This window comes from Emydura macquarii, unplaced genomic scaffold (genome assembly GCF_026122565.2).
Source record: "Emydura macquarii macquarii isolate MOO-44397 ecotype Brisbane River unplaced genomic scaffold, CSIRO-AGI_Emac_v2 contig_1692, whole genome shotgun sequence".
Lineage (NCBI taxonomy): Eukaryota > Metazoa > Chordata > Testudines > Chelidae > Emydura > Emydura macquarii.
Genome location: NW_027131829.1, coordinates 2566403 through 2585323, shown reverse-complemented (window position 1 = coordinate 2585323; position 18921 = coordinate 2566403). Strand labels below are relative to the sequence as shown.

The 18921-nt window shown below is 46.9% G+C and overlaps 1 protein-coding gene across 1 annotated transcript in view; it reads left to right on the top strand.

Moving 5' to 3' along the window:
• The first annotated feature begins 266 nt into the window (after positions 1–266).
• The window catches only part of PLEKHM1 (pleckstrin homology and RUN domain containing M1), a 40953-nt gene continuing 22298 nt past the window's right edge, over positions 267–18921 (top strand). The window contains exons 1-4 of the mRNA XM_067556281.1: positions 267–441; positions 12106–12198; positions 14546–14793; positions 17401–18036. Of these exons, the coding sequence (XP_067412382.1) occupies positions 12145–12198; positions 14546–14793; positions 17401–18036 (938 nt within the window). The 5' untranslated portion in view covers positions 267–441; positions 12106–12144. The remainder of the gene's footprint in view (positions 442–12105; positions 12199–14545; positions 14794–17400; positions 18037–18921) is intronic.

Sequence of the window (18921 nt, the reverse complement as noted above, 5' to 3'; positions counted from 1 at the left end):
GGGTGGCGGGGCCGCCCCGGCCTCCCGGCATGGCCGAAGGGGAGGTGGCGCTGCTTGGAGCTCGGTGAGGTGTTGGGTGGTGTGAGGATCCCACGGGGGAAAAGGAAAATCAGTGTGTAAGAGCAGGTCACTCTGAATCCAAGCCACCCCCAGCAAACCCCCCCACCAGCCAACTCGGGGACCTGCATTGAGTCTAAGGGTTTTCACAATACAGTCGACAAAGATCCCCAGGCAGATTCTTTTGTTGTGTTTGGTTTGCATGGAGCTGGTATCTCCCTTGTGTAAACTGTTAGTTTATTGAGCACATCTGTTACTGTTCATTACTTAGATTGGAGTAATGCCCCACGGACCCACTCAGGATCAGGATCCCATCGTGCAAGGTGCTGTACAAACACGGAGACGGACATGGTTCCTGCCCTGAAGAGCTTATAAACTAGCAACGTAGGTTTGCCAACTGTCTTGATTAGAATAATTCTGTCCTGAATGCCCCTGATAGCCAGGTTTTTCCTCTGGATGCCACAGATATCAGCCTCCCAGCTCTCCTGGCTCCTCTTCTCCTGCTACTGTTGGCTCTCTGGTCTCTCCTCTCAACAAGCTGTCATCGAATTCAGCTCCATGTCTCTCTCCTTCTCTCCATGTGTGTTTTGCAGATGCATAATCCGAGTCTTAGAAATTCATCCACTGCATCACATTTGATAACTGAAGGCTGAATTAGAGCATATCTTTTAGAAAAGCATCCAGCCTTGATTTGATGACTTCAGGTGATGGAGAATCCACCTCATACCTCAACGGTCTGTTCAGATGGTTAATTACCCTCCCTGTTAACAATTATTTCCACTTAGTATTTTTCTAACTCTTAACTACTGCCCACTAGATCTTGTAATTCTGTTAAAGAATCCACTAGCATCAGAAAGCTCCCTGTGTAGGTACTTCCAGACTGTGACCAAGTCACCTCTTCACCTGGTCTTCAATAAGCTAAGTAGACTTAGCACTTGTCTACACCAGTGGTACCTCTACATCAGGGATATGTGTGCCACTGGGAGTATGCCACGGTCTTTCAGGGGGTACTCAACTCCTCTAGATCAGTGTTTCTCAACCTGGAGGTGGCAGGGTGATTTTAGGGGGTCACAAGTTCAGGGCCGGTGTTAGCAGGTAGCAAGCAGGGCAATTGTCCCAGGCCCCATGCTGTAAGGGGTGCTGCAAAGCTAAGTTACATTCTTCAGCCCTGGGTGGCAATATGATATTTATATTCCAATTGATTTATTTTATAATGATATGGTAAAATGAGAAAGTCAGCCACTTTTCAGTAATAGTGTGCTACGACATGTTTGTATTATGTTGGATTTTGTAAGCAAGTAGTTTTTAAGTGATGTGGAACTTGGGGTACACAAGACAAATCTGACACCTGAAAGGGAGACAGTAGTCTGGAAAAGTTGAGAACCACTGCATTACAGAGTGACCGCCTTCCAGGGTCCAGTCCCCATCCAGTAAGTTACACTGTTCGTAGGTGTATGACCTTGCATTTGGCCATATTAAAACAGATGGTTGATTGCATCTGGCTTAGCAAGCAATGCAGGTTGTTCTGTGTCTAACTTATCTGTGGTGTTATTCACCCCCTGATCGATCCTTTTGTTACACACAAACTTCATCCTTGAGGGGTGTTATATTTTCTTCCCGATCTTAGACTCATGGCAGCTCTTCCATTGAATACTTGCATCTCCCAATGGCTGAATAAGAATCCAGTGTTTTCTTTTCACAAGTAGCATCTCATTAACAAACTGGAGTTATCAGGCTGCAAACCTTGTGCTAACCATGAACTTTGCCCTAAGGCAAAGAGTCTGAGTGGTATGTCAGCTTGTCTTGGTGTTGACTTCTCCGCTGTAGATTGCTGATTCTTCTCCCCTTCCCCTGTTGCTTCCCCACCGCCCCCAGCTGTGGTAAGTCCTCACTTGTAGCTCTAACAGGGCTTTGAAAGATGGTATTGGGCTGTCTTCCATCCCCAGCTGCAGCCTTCCCTTAGGCTTTGCAAGCTGATGCTAACGGAAGTGCTGAACAGGTCAGACTGTGTCCCAGGAGAGGAGTAAATTTCCTTAGCTGCGAGGTGACAGACTTCTTTGGGGCGGCAGTGGGGTGGAACCACTATGCAGAGCTACATCGCAGTGTTTTGCATGGGGTGCTGTCACCAGTCAGAGCTGAACCGAGTCTGGTTCTCTGCCAGCCGTTGCTTTCTACTCTATTTGGCAGCTCAGTTCTACACTCTACCAGCAGCCCTTGGCACGGCTAATTGCTCTCTTACAAGGGACTTTTCCTTTGCTCTTTGCTATTGACGCATTCAGTGGACCGTGGCCTGCCACCTTCATATGGCTTTTCCTACTTCTTTTACATGAGATCACAAAGGATTGTTCTGAAAGTCACCAGGCCCCCCGCTCTGTTTTCTGCTTTGCCCATCTTGCTGCTGGAGCTTCAGCTTTGCAGTTTAAGGCACAGGGTGCTTGCTCTCCAAACCACGTTACTTGTGATTGAGTAGTACGTGGTTCTCCGTGGCCCCTGCACAGCCCTGTTCTGATGGCGAATCGTTGAGCCCACTGGCTCAGAGACGCTGCCACTCACAGGAGATGGTCTCGGAGGGAACCTTTCTAGAGCGGAATTGAGTGGGCACAGAGGCAGCGGTTATGACATTCTCTTCCTGCAGAAGAATTGGATTATAGTGAAGTCAGTTAACGGGGGGCCTGACTGAGACCCCTGCTCAACTGGCGAAGTGGTTCAGTGGGGATAGTTGCCAGCGTAAGTGCTCGTGGACGTGAGGGCCGTTCAAGTGGAGTGTGCCAGTAAGCAGAGCCTCTTAGCTTTTTGGTGATCCTGGTCTTTAATCCTGGCCCCTCCCAACCCACTGTGAACTGCAGAGAGTCTCTAAGGCGTCCCATGCATTCTCCAGGGAACTTGGATCAGCAGAAGAATCACAGTGGCGTTGCTGCAAGTCTTCAGGGAGTGAAGATGAATACCTCTGGTCTGATGGAGCAGACTGTACTCTGTACTCTCTGGGGCGTACCAACACCAGATCCTGCTTAAAAAGCCACAGTGGCTCCCTCCTTCCCCCACTTCACTTCCCCAGGCTGGCAGAGAGATACAGGCCACCTGTTTTCCCTGGGCCAGGGCTGCAATGTCAGATTTCAATCATTGCTGTAGCACCCATTCTTTTGTTCTGATTGGACAGAGGAAGAGGAGAAGGAGAATATCCCCTTGGAATGCGGGAATACTCACCTGCCAGGCAAGTGGCACTGCTGCATTCCAAGGGGATTAGTATCCCAGAAGTGCCTGGAGCAGGATGAAGCTCCGCTGACAAGGATCCCAGCAGATTGGACGCATCAATTCTGTTCTCCACAGGTGGAGTTTCACCACGTCTGAGTTCGCTCTAAGGCTACGTCTGCATGTGGAGCTCGGGGTGTGATTCCCAACTCACGCAGATGTGCTCGCGCTAGCTCTCATCAAGTTAGTGCACTAAAAACAGCAGGGTAGCCGCAGGCGGCACAAACCGGCCGTACCAAGTATACACCTGCCTGAGCTCATGGGCGCTGTTCGCCACTGTCTGTGCGACCTCAGCAGTGCTACTGGTTTTAGCACGCTAGCTCGCTGAGAGCCAGCACAGGTGTGTCTACGGTGCTTGCCGGCTGGCTTTCTCTTTCACTCTAGCGTGCTGGAATGGATGTTACTTTGTTTTATGGGGAGAGGGCGAGGCTGGCTGGGTGATTTAGGCTCTGTCACTTTCTTGTGGAGGCGTAGCGCATGCGGTAATGATGTGCACAGAGACAGAGGTGGGATTGAACGTACCTAACGTGGGGTCCATGTCTGAGTTATGCTTTGTCTGGCTGTCTCTCGTAGGTAGTTGTCATGCCTGTCCCTGCAGTACATAGGCTCAGAGAGATTATGTAATGTGCAAGAGGCAGAGCGTGTGAACTACACACATAGTCAAACATATACATGCTCCACATGACATCTCAGCTAGACACCCTGCTCCAGGCATGGACTCCCCTGAGGCACGTTACACCAACGTCAGAGGCCAGATCCTAGATATGGACCCTACACGGATGTATACGTGCACTACAGAGCATCTCAATCAGACATACTCCATACACACCACCCTGCCCCAGCCATGGACCCAACATATGCGCAAACTTAGTATTTTTGTAACTTCTTTTGGGTTTCTTTGTACTTCCAATATTTTTTTAATGAGGAAATTCCATGCTTAAAATGACTATTCCCATGGCAAAGCTGAGCATTTTCTTATGCAAGACAGGAAATGCAGAGATAGGGTTGATGGTTTAATCCTAACTGCCTCCTGCCGTGTATATCACAGCGCACTCTCAAATTATGTGATCTCCGCTAATCCAATCAAACTTCTGTAGGATGTTAGATAACGTATAAGATCATAGAAGAAAATCTCCAGCCCAATAGTTGTGGAGTTGCAGACAAAAATACATTGTATAACCCACGTCACCCTGCAGATAGAGGAAAACCTAATTGTAATGCTGTGGAATTTGCCAGTTTTATCTGGTCTCTCCATATCAGTTCTTTTATTGACTCCACGAGGCCACAGTGGGAACACAGGAACTCTGAGTTCATAGGCTCCAAGGTCCGAAGGGATTACTGTCCTTGTCCAGTCTGAGCTCCTGTATAACACAGGCCACATAATTTCCCCTTACCTCTAGCCCTTGCAGATTACAGATTACGTGTGCTTGTAATGTTATAAAGAAAACTCTCCTTTTATTGTATTTGAGAAATGTTGTTACGTGATCACATAATTAAAGGCACCGTTGAGTGTTCCTCCCCAGCTCTGCACGTCCTGTCTCTTGGGGGCTTCACTCTGCAGTCCTGGATGATGAGCCTCTGCGGTGCAGTGAGCATTTGTGCAGGCCGGTGGGCTTCGCGTGCTTGCAGTTGTGGCTGCGGCATTTTAAGCTGAAAATGCTGGTTTCGTTAGCAGCTGGAAGCGATTCTTTGTTCACCACCGCGCTTGTCGGTCAAGTGCTGTCTTGGTGGCTAAGTTGACCTCAGAGCGATGATGCAAGCATCGGTCGCTCAGCTCGTGCACACTTGCTGGCTTTGGAGCTGTCCCTCCTCAGGAGGGTGAAGAGCCCTCTCACTCCTTCCCTTCTGAACGTCAGATGAAAGTCCTGTCCTGTCCTGTCCTTTCCAGCAGTCACTCCCCTCCTGTGTGGAGTCTGATCTCTCCTGCTTCAGAGCTGGCCATGCTTCACTTCTAACTCCTTTTGGACATGGCCACTGGGTCTGTTAGGGTCATGAGCGCCAGCTGCATGTGCTCCCCGCCCATGCTATGGCTGTCACTTCCCCCCCAGTTTGTGGTGGGACGGCCCGCAAATTGAAAGGACTGTCCTGCAGCCCTCAGTGTTGTACTTCAGGATCGCACAGGCAGCTGTGGTGCGTGAGAGCGTTCCCTCACAATATCTTTTAGCCAAGGGGGATGTGTGCTTTGCTAGGAACTAGGCAGTTTTGCTTCTTCCACTGTCCTGGGCTGATATTTCTATGCACTCCACAACCTTTGCTATTGAGGAAGGTCTTGTGCTCCCTGTTGTGGGAGGCAGGCAAGTATCACTTACATATTCTAAGCGAGTTTGCAATTCGGGCAGAGCTGGGACTAGAACTCAAGTCTGCAATTGTGGCAGACCCAAGTGGCAGCAGCTTAGCCACGCCGCCCAGTCTGTGTGCTTGTCTATCGGTACTGACAACAACTTATTCCTTGTCACTGTGGGCGGAGAAGAGGGCAGCACTGACAGCAGGAAAGCTGTTTGCTCTGCCTGCTGGGTAAGCACCTTAATTTTCTCTGGGTGGAGGATAAATAACTTCCAAGGTGCTCATGCTTGGAAAATGACTGGCTCTGTTTCCAGGCTTTGAGTCACTGGGTAACACTGTCATCATCGGTTATTGTTTTCCATCTGAACAGTCTGAGCAGCTCCTGGTCAGCAGTGTGGTTTAAAACAGGGAAGCCATTCTGTGTGAGTTCATCCAGGAGCCTGTCTCCGGGAAGGAAATCCGCTGCGAAGAGTCCGGCCTCTTTTTTGATAATATCCTTTTTAACAAGTCTGAAGTCTATTTACTGGTCAGATAAGTTCATATTTTAGAATTCAGAAATCCATTTGGCTTGGCTAATCCATATGTACCAGGGCTTCTTTGTGTCTCTTAATATCAGTCTCCGCATCCTAAGGTAAGAGAATTCAGTAGGGTTGATCTTAATTCTACTTTCCTTATGTGGTCCTAGCTTTCTTGGTCTGACAGTTGATTGTTAACAGAGAAATCATGTGCCAATTTCCTGTACAGGTTTGTTAGATTTGGGCACTCCATTCTGAATCTTACTCTTTTAAATCAGTTCAATAGTCATAGTTGTGGATAACCGGAACTAATTGGAATACTTTTGTAGGGTTTTTATTGCTTTCCAGACTGCCTGGCACAGTGCTGTTGCCTGGATCGGCAACAGGTTTTCTAAACTGTTTTCTGTGTGTGTGTGTGTGTGTGTGTGTGTTTGAAAAGTTCTACAAAATGCAAATTGTGCACCCGACTGCAGAATCAGCAGCTGTGTAGTTTGGTTGATATAAGAGTGGCTTTGGAATGGAGTGTGAGGTGTTTGGGTTTGTCTCTGGAGCCCATCGCTATTCAGAGATGAACAGATTATAAAGCCAAAAGGGAGCACTCTGATTATCTTGTCTGCCCAGCTGTGTAATGCAGACCACAGAACAGTCTCATCATTAATTCAGGGACGTAGAATTCTTCTAAACTATTTACCTTGAACACCAAATGAGCCTGGCAGCATTTCCATAAATGTGCCCCTTATTCAGTGTGTCGCCTTGTGGGAAGATGTTCAGGGGAGGGCTTGTATTCTCTAGGAATGATTGCTAGGGTCCATCCTGTGCCGGTTAGTGCCAGCCAAGCAGAGGGGGAGAAAATTCACATGGTCCCATGTTTGAGGCGTTAAAAAAGCTTTAGAGCAGCTCCACCCCAGTGTGAAACACCAGAGGCCAGATTCTCAAAAGAGCCCAGTACTGAGCGGCTCCCATTGCTCTCCATGGGAGCTGTTGGATGCTTTGTCCTTGTGGAAATCTGACCACGAGAGCCTTCCAACCTCCCAGAGAAGCCCCTGCCCCATTCCCCAATATGGGACACTAATACCCAGATCCTCACAAGTATTCAGGCACCTAACTCCCACTGAAATCAATTGAGAGTTAGGTACCTAAATGCTTTTATGGATCTGGGCCTCAGGGCTTGTCTCTCTCCCTCCCCAACCGAGGAGCCCATTCAGATGTGAGATACCCAGGGCCTCACGCCTTCTTCTGTTTTAAATACTGTGTTTCGAAAAGTCCATTCAAATTAATCAGGTTTGCAAAGGGATACAGTATCTGTGGCTCCATCAGTCTCACAAGCTCCAGGCTGATGCTGTATGTCAGGTCTATGTGAGAAATAGCAGTGCCCTGCTGCTCATTCAGAGGGCATTTGTGTTACAAAACTGAGCTGTGTTTGGCCACAACTTGGCAGTCACTGCTGAGCATCATAAATTAGACTCATCGTCATGCCATCAAACCATGTAAGTCATGGTTGGTATTGTGTCAGCTAACCTGATTGTTATCAGTGTACCTGCCCTGTTCTTCAGGTCAGAGATTCCATTTTGCCAGCAGGAGGCTGTACCCTTTTGAACGGAAATAATTCACATTTCCCCGAGGGAGTGATTATCAATGAGGATGATCTTTTTCTTCCCTGGAAAAGTGGTTTTGTGTGTGTGATTAAGCAATGTGTGTGTGATGTGCCCAGGTACAATCCAGACTAATGAGTAGCTGTGTCACCCCTGCCCTCTAACCTGGGGTGCCCTTTACAATGCCTTGCTTCTGTAGCCTCCAACCTGGACTGCTCACAAACCGCCTCCAGCATGCAAGTCAGTCCCAGGTGTGTGTGTGCGTGCGTGCATGCATGCGTGCGTGCGTGCCTTCAGCCAGCCAACCACACCTTGGCTCATACCAGCCTTGGTTATATTGCAGGGTGACCCCAACACACTGCAGCCCTAGATTTCCCCTAAAAATGTGTGTCCTGTACTGCTCTCCTGGACAATATGAGCTTCTATAAAGCCCATCATTTTATTAAAAGAAATGATATGCACACATCTTGTTACCGCAAATGGAGTTTTCTAAACCATTCAGTTCAAACACAATGGATTAGATCAAACAATAAAACAAGTTTACTGACTACAAAAAGAGAGATTTTATGTGAATACAAGCAATGAGCATAAAAGTCAGAATGGTTACAAGAAAAATAAAGATAAAATGCGACTGGTGCATATCTTAACGAGCTATTAAATTAAAAGCAAAATTTTTCTCACCACATGCTCTCAGCAGTTTGACCAAACTTCTTAGGTCAGGACCCCTTTCCCAGTTCAATGGGTACTTTGTTTTTTCTAAGGTGACTAGATAGCAAGTGTGAAAAATCGGGGAGGGATGGGGTGGGGTGTGTGGCAGAGGTAATAGGCACCTATATAAGACAATGCCCCGAATATCGGGGTTGTCTCTGTAAAATCAGGACATCTGGTCACCCTAGTTCCTTCTGGTGCGGTGAATCGATGGGCAAAGAGGAAGGGGGGGGTGGTTTGAGGTCATTGTCCCCATTTTTATAACATCAGTCCTCCCTTGGAAAACATTTCAAGCTAAGATTTTGGAGACAGAGAGTCTGTAGGAAAGGATGTTCCCTGTTGCTTCCCTCACTTGTTAAAGCTGCTTTTTGTTTCCCTTCCTCCTCGGTGATGCTGACTATTATAAATTAGACTCACTCTGCAAATGGAGCAGAGCACACATTCCTTTGTTTGGGACAGGCCTGTTTGCCAACTTCCTTGTGGTTTGGAACACATGCCAATAACATTATACAGGGAAGTCTTATAACTTCTCATAAAATTTTGCCACAGATCTTATCAGGACAGTCCTGAGCAGCAAACTGTGAGTTTTCAGATGATACCTCCCAAGACACACTTGGTAGAAAGATTATCACAGTAGGGTGTGGACCCAAGTACAGTCTGTCAAGTGTGCACCCTGATGCACTTTATAAGATTGATAAATAATAAACGGGAGCTGGATTTTTTCCTGTACCACATGATTTATTATGATTTATTTACTTCAGTCTTTATTTTTTTAAGACCAGCTCCTTTTCTGACAGGCCAGTTGGAATTCAAGGAACAATGTGAGTGAATGGAGGTGAGTGAGTCAAAAAGTGGTCTTAGAAAGTAGTGACTAGGAAGCTGAGTTCTTGAGGGCAGGGACTGTCTATTCTGTGTTTGTACAGCACCTAGCACAAGGGAATCCTGCTCCGTGATTGGAGCTCCTACAGGCGATGGCAACACATAATAAGACTGCAAGCACTAGCTCCTTCATGGACACAGCTATAGTAAGTTCTGTGGGCGAGTTGAGTGCGAACCAAGGGATGGCTTGCTGGGTGGAGTGTTTTCAGATGTAGCTGATGAGCTTCTTTCAGAGGCTTTGTTTGAGAGCTCCACGTGGGGCTTGGACAGCTGCTGAGATCTGAGTTACTGAAAACCAGGGCCAAGAGCTGAGCTGGATATCATCACCAGGACCCTGCAAATAGTTGAGTCTTTGTGGGAGCTGAGGGGCAGAGAAACAGCACTTAGCCCTGGCAGGTTCCAACAGGAGAAGATGGCATTGGTTGAAGTATCACCAAGGAACCAGTGGGCCACAAGTTCAAAGAACTCTGTTCCAAAGGTTGATTCACTTGATTTTGTCCCCCCGCTTGACAGTCCCCTAGGCAGCATTGCCAACCACAAGCGTTCAGAAATCACAAGTCTGGCCCTTCCAGTCAATGAGATTAAAAAATAATACATCTGGAGTTCTTTGTACTTGCCTTCTGTTTCTGAGCCTTTCGAGTACACGTTTCCAACTTGTCTGTACCACTGTAAGGACTAGACATTTTTTTTTCTTTAAAGTTGATTCCCATGTGACCCCTTGAGCCAGACCTTTAAGGAAAACACTAGCATGAATCATGATCCTATCATGAGAGGTAGCAACACTGAGATGGGTTAAACTGGGAATAACTGTGCTGTAGAGACCACTTGGCTGCATCTCTGGTTTCCATCAGAGTCGACGGAATTGCCACCTGGCTTGGTGTGGAAGTAGCCCGGGCTTGTTGTACTGAGTGACTTCAGGATCCATGCAGGTGAAATAGGGCTTTTGGGTCAACTCGGGATTTTATGGCTGCCATGGAAACCATAGGATAACCCAGACTGCTTTCACGCTGCACTCTCCGACGTGGCCATACCCCTGGTTTTGGGAATGACAGTGGGGGGGTAGGGTTGCATCACCTCTTTCACATTGCATTTGTGGCTGGTGGCGCCAATTCCTGAAGAGACGAGACCGTTGTGCCGCCGATGGTCCAGTGGCATGCTCACATGTTGGGACAGGGACAATGCCAGCTTGTGCAGGGCCTAGCACAGTGGTGCTCAGATCCTGACTGAATCTTTTCAGCGCTAGCGCAGTGCATACAACAGTGACAGTTATCTCTAGGTCTCTGGTGCTGTTCCTGTCCTCTAGGCTTTGTCTCCATGTGCTTTCTCCTCACAGGTCAGAAATAAACAACAGATTAAACACAGGGGCAGAGGTTAAAGCACCTCTTGTGATCACCACACACAGCCTTTTCGATAGCAGTGCAAAGGGTTTAGGAAACCTTGTGACAAGACTGCAGTGGAGACCACGAGTTTTCCATGAGAATCTCTCGGAAGTTCTGACCAGCTGGGAATGAGGCCAGAGTTTCTCGCTGCAGAGTTTTCTTTCCACTTCTTGCCTAAGACTCTTCAGATCCAGACTGAGCTGGCTGCCTCCGCAGTGGCAGGCTGTCGTAGAGTGCGCCTGAGTATTCGCTGTTTGAAGTTTGGCCCACTTCTCGCTAAGCATACATCTATCCTGCAGCTGTGATTTGCATCCGATGCAGACGTACCTGTACTAGCTGTCATCTAGTCAGCTCGCTGCAAATAGAAATGAGGCAATGGTCTTCAGCTTGGGCTGCACCAGCATGTACGTCCCTGGGGACCAGGGAGCCTCGTGCAGCCGGCCCTGAAGGCTGCATCACCGTGTCCTCACCTCTGCTGTTGCTGAGGCTGTCAGTATATTCCTTCTGTGAGCAGCACCATCTTTGTAAGTTGGGAGGGTCACTAATTATTTCCCTGTTTGCAGGCAAGGCCCTGTGTGCTCTGCAGCAAGTCGGGCCCAAGTCCTGCAGCCAGTCTCCTGGTTTGTGTGGCACTCAGGTGCAGCAAACTGAAATTTCAGGAGCAGACTCGGGTGTGAAGTGTTCTTCGATGTGAACCCAGACTACTCCGCGCTCTTGGAGCAGCCTTCTTTTCCCTAGAGCTGCTTTTCCCGGGACTCGAGTGTCTGTTCAAGCTTTGGAACCAACAGAGCCGAGGACCCAAGGGGGGATCTCAAAGCAGAGGGCTGTGTTTCCCCAGTGGGTGTCTTTCTGTATCCAGGGCTCGTTTTACATGGCATGTAGAAGTCCTTCTGCCTACAGCATCATAGCAGAATAGACTATTTGGGGCTCTTTTAACACAGTTGTTAATTTATTTCTATTATGGTAATGCCAAGGGTGTTGGTCCATGACTGGGGCACCCATTGTGCTAGGCACTGTACAGGAAAAGAACACAAAGCAGTCCTACTTCAAGGAGCATGAGATTGAAAGTAAATTCCTAGATTTGCCTGTTTAAGAGATGGCAGGTCCTCAGCTGAAGGTTGGGCTCAGATTCTATCAGAACAGGGAAGACCCTGAGCCCAATCTCCAGCCCATCTACTATGTCAGGCTCTTGCTTGAGTGGTAAATGCACGGGGAATGTTCCATGGTCCCCGGGGAGAGTATTTAGGACTGGCATCGGTCAGCATGTTCTGACTTTTGTTTGAAACTATGTGAATGCACGCAGAGTGCACCTGTAAATCTAACAGCATCCAGGTCAACGAGCGATCTGGCTGTGATCTGCACACCCTGTTGTGTGGCAGGTGAATAAGAAGTGAAGAAGTTACGGTATTAAAGTGAAAATCTTCCTCCTTTGTTTTCCCACAGGTGTCATGTGATCAGAGCTGGGTGGCAGTAGGAGTTGAAATGCATTCCAGTCACACCGCTGAAAATGGATCTGATCCCAAGGCAGTTATACAGGTGAGTGAGTCCGAGCTGATTCTCTCAGGGCCTGTCTGACTAGAGTTTTGATATAGCTCAGGTTAACTGACTGACAATTAGCTTGAGGCTGCCAACATGGTTGTAAATGCTCGGCCCGCTCTACGCTAGAAACTTTTGCCAGTATAACAATGCAGATTAGGGGTGTGTGACAGCCTGTGTCTGAAAACAACACCCCAAAACCCCCGCATTCACCAATGTCATGTAATTATATATTCTGTACAAGGTACGCCATGTGTGGTATTATTTTAAAAGTCTTGATCTGCTGAGCATTAATATCTTGTTGGATTGTATGTTGCTACCATTGTATGTGAAGTTATGAAACATTGTTGAATATGCGGTTAGAACATGTTGCAAGGCGGGAAACTCCCACAAACAGCCTTTCAAGAACAAAGAGTGGAGTGGCCAGACAGTGTTAATGGCTCTTTCTCATCCATTCAAGAATAGATTCCACTTACAGGGATTGTTTACAGTAGAGACTTCACAGAGGAAGCATGTAGACTATAGAACATTGCTTGACCAATGGGAGCGGCCCCCACATCCCATACAAAGGATCCTCCCAGCAACCTGGGAGAAGCTATAAAAGGGGGAAGTGACATCATCACGGGGCTCCACTCCCATACAACTGAATACCTGAAGGATCTTCTGGAAGAGAAAAGTACTTTGAAAGTGGGGAGGGGGGTCCCAGGCAGGGAAGGTTGCCCCCAGCCTGCATTTAAGAAACTGCTTGTATCAGCTAACAAGGGTGAGACATTGCTAATGCAAATCATGTTAGTATGTAGACTGCGATCTTATGTTTATTTCATTTGGTAACTATTTTTAATCTCTTTACACTTGCTTCTTATAATCACTTAAAATCTATTTTTCTGTAGTTAATAAACTTGTTTAATGTTTTATCTTAACCAATGTGTTTTTGAGTGAAATGTTTAAACAAACTCTGTGCAGTAGCAACAGATGGTGCACGCTCCTTCCACTTTGAGAGGAGGGCGGACTAGGTATTAATCTTCACTGGTCAGGCTTTTTGACTGGGGTAAAATGGTACAATCGTGAGGTCTTGGGCTGGGGAGCCAGCTGGAGTTTCTTTGTTCTTAGTCCAGGAGTGGCTGGGAAGCATTCATTGAACTAAGACTGGTGTGGTCCCTGCCTGTGAATTGCTGTGTGTGTAAGTGCAATACCTGTCAGAGGTTTGTGGTTTGTCACAACATCACAGTGTGAGCTGAAAACAAAGAGGGCTCAGTGGTATCAAAACTACCAGGCAATATCCCAGGAGTTCTGCATACCATCACAGGGTGTGTGTCTTTTTTTTTTTTTTTTTTTTAAATGACATTTCAGTTCAGGCAAAAGCCCTGCTCTTGACACAGACAAAAAAGTGCTTTTAGTGGTATAGCTATTTTGCTCTGCAAATCAGTATAAACTATATCAGCAAAGGTTGGGTTGGTGGGTTTTTTTGCCAATATAAACTGTCTCCACTAGGAGGGGTTGCTGGCATATGTATAGCTATCCTAATCTAGGCTCTCAACAAATGTTTATTCCAGGGCACAAGCATTGTGTTAGAATAGTGCAAAGGAACATTATTACAGAGATGCTAGGAGCCAGTGTGGTTTTTTTACACAATCTTTGGCATCTGTACATGTTTAGAAACAACATTTTAGTAAGTTAGCTACAAACATTGGGATTAAAGTTTTGTGCCTAATTTAGTCCTCGAACAGAATTATTCATATAGAATACGTGTGTAAAATATGTATTATTTTATGGCACTCGGGCCCCCCGTGCCTATCAAGGATCAGGCAGTAAAATGACATTCTGTACCCCAAAGAGCTCACGATGTAGGATGTTGCAAGATGTACCAGAAGGATGAGACAGGCAAATGGAGGGAGGATATGTGGGGCAAGACGATGGACACGGTCACAGCACAAGAAGCAAGTACAATAAGCGGAGGTCTCTGCTCCCCACCTGCCTCAGAAAACACTTCCACTGAATTAGCTAGTGCCTCTCAGGAAGGTGGATTAACTACAGAAATGGGAGAACCCCTACACCGAAGCACTACAGCGGTGCAGCTGCAGCGTGTCTAATGAAGACATAGCCTGGGAAAGAAATGATTTTTCTTTCAAGCAAATTGGCTGTAGATGGGGAAGCGCTGAAGTGAGCGTGCTCCAGGCTCAAGTAGTGGGTCACTGAGTGTGGACAAAAGGAAAACCTGTAACACGAGAGCCTCACAAAAATAATATGGAGTCTGTTTTCATCAGTGTGAGAGAGAGCTGTGTTGTAAGGGATCTTTTTCTAAGTGAGCTTGTTTTTATAACACACATCCACGCTTTTTATCCTGTAGTTGATCAAGAAACAATTGGTGAGTTCTATCAAGGGATTGCAGAAACAATATGTAACCTCCGATGCCTTTGTAACCAGTGATGATGACGACGCAAATGCCCTTTGCTGTGCACTAGAGGCTGTGTTTGTGCATGGACTGAAGGCAAAGTACATAAAAACAGAGGCTGGAGGAAAAGGGAAAAAAACAGGTGGCCGTGCACCCCTTCCCCAGCCCACCTTCTGGGGCCTGCTGAAAACCATCACGCACAGGTGAGGAGCTTCCATCTTACAGTCATTTACAGCCCCTTGCATTCCTTGGTATATTTACATATGTTAAAAGCCACGCGGTTCCTGAAGCAGCCAGTAGACACATGGCTAACTCAAAAGGACTAACTACCCCTCATCCTGCCTTCTCTCAAAAGACCCTGCCGGAAGCTTGAGGAAACTCTTGGATCTTGGAGGGTGTCTGGAAGATCGGCAGATTTGGGCTGTGTCAGACAATGAGGGAAGCAAGTGCCAGAGTAAAGGGGCCTGTTCTAACCATACCCTCTCCTCAGCTCCGAGATCTTAGTCACTGAGCACATCGCAGTAGTTGGGTGGGTTATAGGGAAGGAAGCAGCCCCTAGAGGTATGTCTACACTGTGATAAAAAACCTGCAACACCGAATCTTAAAGCCCAGGTCAGCTGTCTCGGGCTTGGGTTGCAGGGATAAAAATTGCAGTGTAGACGTTTGGGCAGGAACCCAGGCTCTGAGACGCTTGCCCTCATGGGGTCTCTAAGCCCCGGCTCCAGCCTGAGTCTGAATGTCTACATTGCAGTTTGATAGTCCTGAAACCTGAGCCCCAAGAGCCCAAGTTGGCTGGCCCAGGCTTGTAGATGTGCTTGTGGGTCTTATATTGCAGTGTAGATATACCTCAGGTTCAATCTTCAGTACAAACAGATCTGAGTCAGGAGAAACGCCCATGGCTTTAGCCCACTTTGCTCCGTGGTTAAGGTTTTGTCTACAGTAAACAAGGTAAAACTGTGTTGTAACCAGCTCAAGGGACATCCTGTGTTAAGCAGGTCCCTTGACTCCAGTGTTTTTGTAGAGTAGATGGGCTTGCAGATAACCAAGAGTCAGCACATTTATTAGGACTCTGTAGATCAAAATCAATATCTCAAATTGCACCCAAATGAGGATCCACTGTCCTCTGTTGCTCTATTCATGAAGCATCGCTAAATAAGGAGACAGCCATGGTGTGCGACCTGCAGTTCCTGAGCATACATGGGAAGCATATAAGAGAGCCCACTGAGAAAGCTGGCCATTGTATTTCTAGAGAGTTTATTGCGATGTAGTGACCCCTGTAGTTAAGGTTGTAAAATTGTTGTGGCCTGGGCAGGAACTCAAGAGGCCTGGATTTCCTCCCCTGCTTGGTGACCTTGGTCAGGTTACCTCCCCTCTCTATGCCTCAGTTTCCCATTTGTAAAATGGGGATAACGATACTGATTTCCTACATAAAGCTCTATGATATCTACTGATGAAAAGTACTCGGTAAGAGCTAGCTGCTCTTATTTGCTATTTTCATACGCTGATGAGTTTTTGAAACATTTACCTTCCGGACAGAATCTTTCAATATTGTGGCTTAGCTCAAAAACAAAGATTTTTTGAAAGTTTCATCCAAATTTCTTCATCCGTTTTTGAGTTATGAAAGAGTCAAAGACATACACTTTTCATCCACTCTGGGCGACATTTTTGTGCATTTGAACATTTCCGCCTCTGTTTTTTAGAATGAATAAAAAGCCCCAACTCTTTTGCCATGACTTGTATCATGGCTTCAGTACCACCCACTCTGTCAGCTGCGCCTGTGGGGATCATCACCAAGGACTACCATCAGTATTAGGTTTTGGGAGGAAATATTTTAAAGCAGTTGGTTTTGATTAACCAGTCAGAGGAAGAAAGAAGCTCTGCCACTTTGTGGTTTTACTGCATCCTTTCCAGCTTAGATACGGTGCTGGCATGCATAGGAGTTGCTGGTGGAACAATGCACATGAAGGAATTTGTCATTGAAACACTACCTCCTTCCTTATCCTTAGTCCAAAAAACGCCTTAACATTTGGAAAAGAAAACAGTTGTGGATCCAGCTATTTTTTGTGTCTCAGCCATTTTTGCTGCCTTTTACAGTATTCTGCAATTATACTTTTTAATTCCCTTCACATAACTAAGTTGGTCTGTTGCCACGGTGAATATCCAGTCCTGACAGCAGAAAATGCTTTGCAGACAAATAGCTAGGAGCAGCAAGGGTGGGAGCTCCTCCCCCATTCTTGGAGAGGAGAGGCAGTGCATCATGGGAGACGTAGTCCAGCCAGGGAGCCCATCCCATGGAGGAGAATGGGGACATGAGGCAATTGAACTACAGCTCCCGTGAGATACTGTGGCAACATTTCCAAATCAAAATATTTTGGTTTTCAAGAGTTTGGGCTTTTGATGCAAATCAACACTTTTCACAGGAAACAGACGCTTTTTACACAAAAAAAAAATTATTGCAACCCCAGTTTCCCGTAGAAAAACAGTTTCAACTGAAAACTTTCAACCAGCCCTCTATTTTTAAAATCATGTTAGAAGAGATGCCGTAAGAAGCTAGGAATGCAATGTCTCCCTGCGCAGTTCAAATGACAGAATACCGGGAGATGCAAGAGTTAAGGTTCCCTTCCACGCATGCCTATCTCAGCTTCTGCCCCATCCTTGGGCTGCCTCTTTCCTCTCTTGTGCATTACATCTCCTGATCCTCCCTCTGGCAGTCTGTGCTTTTGTGAAGTGCATCCGCCCTCTGTAGAGTCTGTACGTTGTGATGTTCTCACAGTGGAGTTGTTAACATGTTCTGTTCTTTCTTCCCCTAGAAATATCATTTTAGAGCTGGAAGACTTAAGTTTTATCAACACGGACGTGGGGCGCTGCCGCGCCTGGTTAAGGCTTGCATTGAACGATGGCCTCATGGAGTGTTATTTGAAGTTACTGCTACAAGAAAAGTCCAGGCTGCCTGAGTATTATCAGACATCAGCCCTGCTGCTGGATGCAGAGGAGTGTGAACTTCTGCTTAGCCTCTTGCGGGGGTTAACATCCCTGACCTTTGAACTGTCCTATAAATCGGCAGTTTTAAATGAATGGACTGTAACTCCCTTGTCCCTGTCTGGCCTGTGTCCTCTTCCAGAGCTGCTGGAGCCTCTAACAGCCTCTAGTTCTGAATCCCAGAGAAAGGAGTCACTGGACTCGATCTCGCATTCTTCGGGATCTGATGATATTGAAGTTCGACCCAGCATATTGCCCATCAGTAAAAACGAGGACAAAAATCAACTGACGTGCTCCACGTTAAGCCTTAACACAACAAGCTCATCCCAGTTTTCCTCCAGCCTTGGCTCTGATGGCCTTCTGATGGCCAACTGCACTAGAAGTCCTGATAGGTGTGAGGAACACCTGTCGTGTGACTCTGATTTCGGGACAGCAAACGCAGAGGATTTAGACAGATCTCTGCAAGAGTGAGTATCTGCGAATGCTCTTTGCTAAGGGTTTTTTACCCCTCCTCTTAGCCCCCATGTTTCATCCTCTCTCTCAAAAACAGAAAACCTATCATTCTCCCCTTCACTTGCTGCTCCCTAAACCACCATCCTTTCCCCCATGGGGTGTGGAAAGGCAAAAGGAAAGCATGGTTATAAGGCTTGGCTGGAATCTCCCTGCCAAGTAAAGTGACTGCAGCCCAGATCCACTGAAATCTACGGAAGGTAGGCACCTCAGTACCTCTGAAGACGTGGACCCCTGGTTAGACAGATGAGGGCTAGTCAGCTGTCTTGCAGGACACTCATGCTATGGGATTGACTCCTGGCTGGCGCCCTTTTCTCCTCCAGTAGGAGTCCAGAGATGGAGTGTCTCCCAAACGTGCATGCAGCTATTTTGAGGCTTTATGAAGAAAACCCATTTCTGATTTCTCCAATAATTTCAATGTTTGTAGCCTGTAAAGAGCTGATTTGTTTGTTTGAATCCTTCTTTTGATTTAGCTCCGTATAACCCCTTGCATGTCAGGACAGAGACGAAGCCAGAAACAGTTGGACCGCAAATGTTTTCACTATCACCATGAAAATTCAAAGGACATTGTCTCACCTAGACCTGAACAATCAAAGCTTTGGGATGTTGTTTTTGTCTTGGCAAACATGCTCTTGTTGAGTTGGGTTTGAAAATGGGGCGGTGGTCAGAAAAATGACTCTCTGACTATTGTCTTGTCAGCCATCTTTAGATTACTGACAAAAGGCAACCTTTACCTCCTGTCAGCCCTGGAGAGCCAACATAACTAGTCAGTGGCGTACCGTGGGTCTCTGACGCCCAGGGGCCAATACTTGCATTTGTGTCCCTCCCCATTGGTGGCAGCG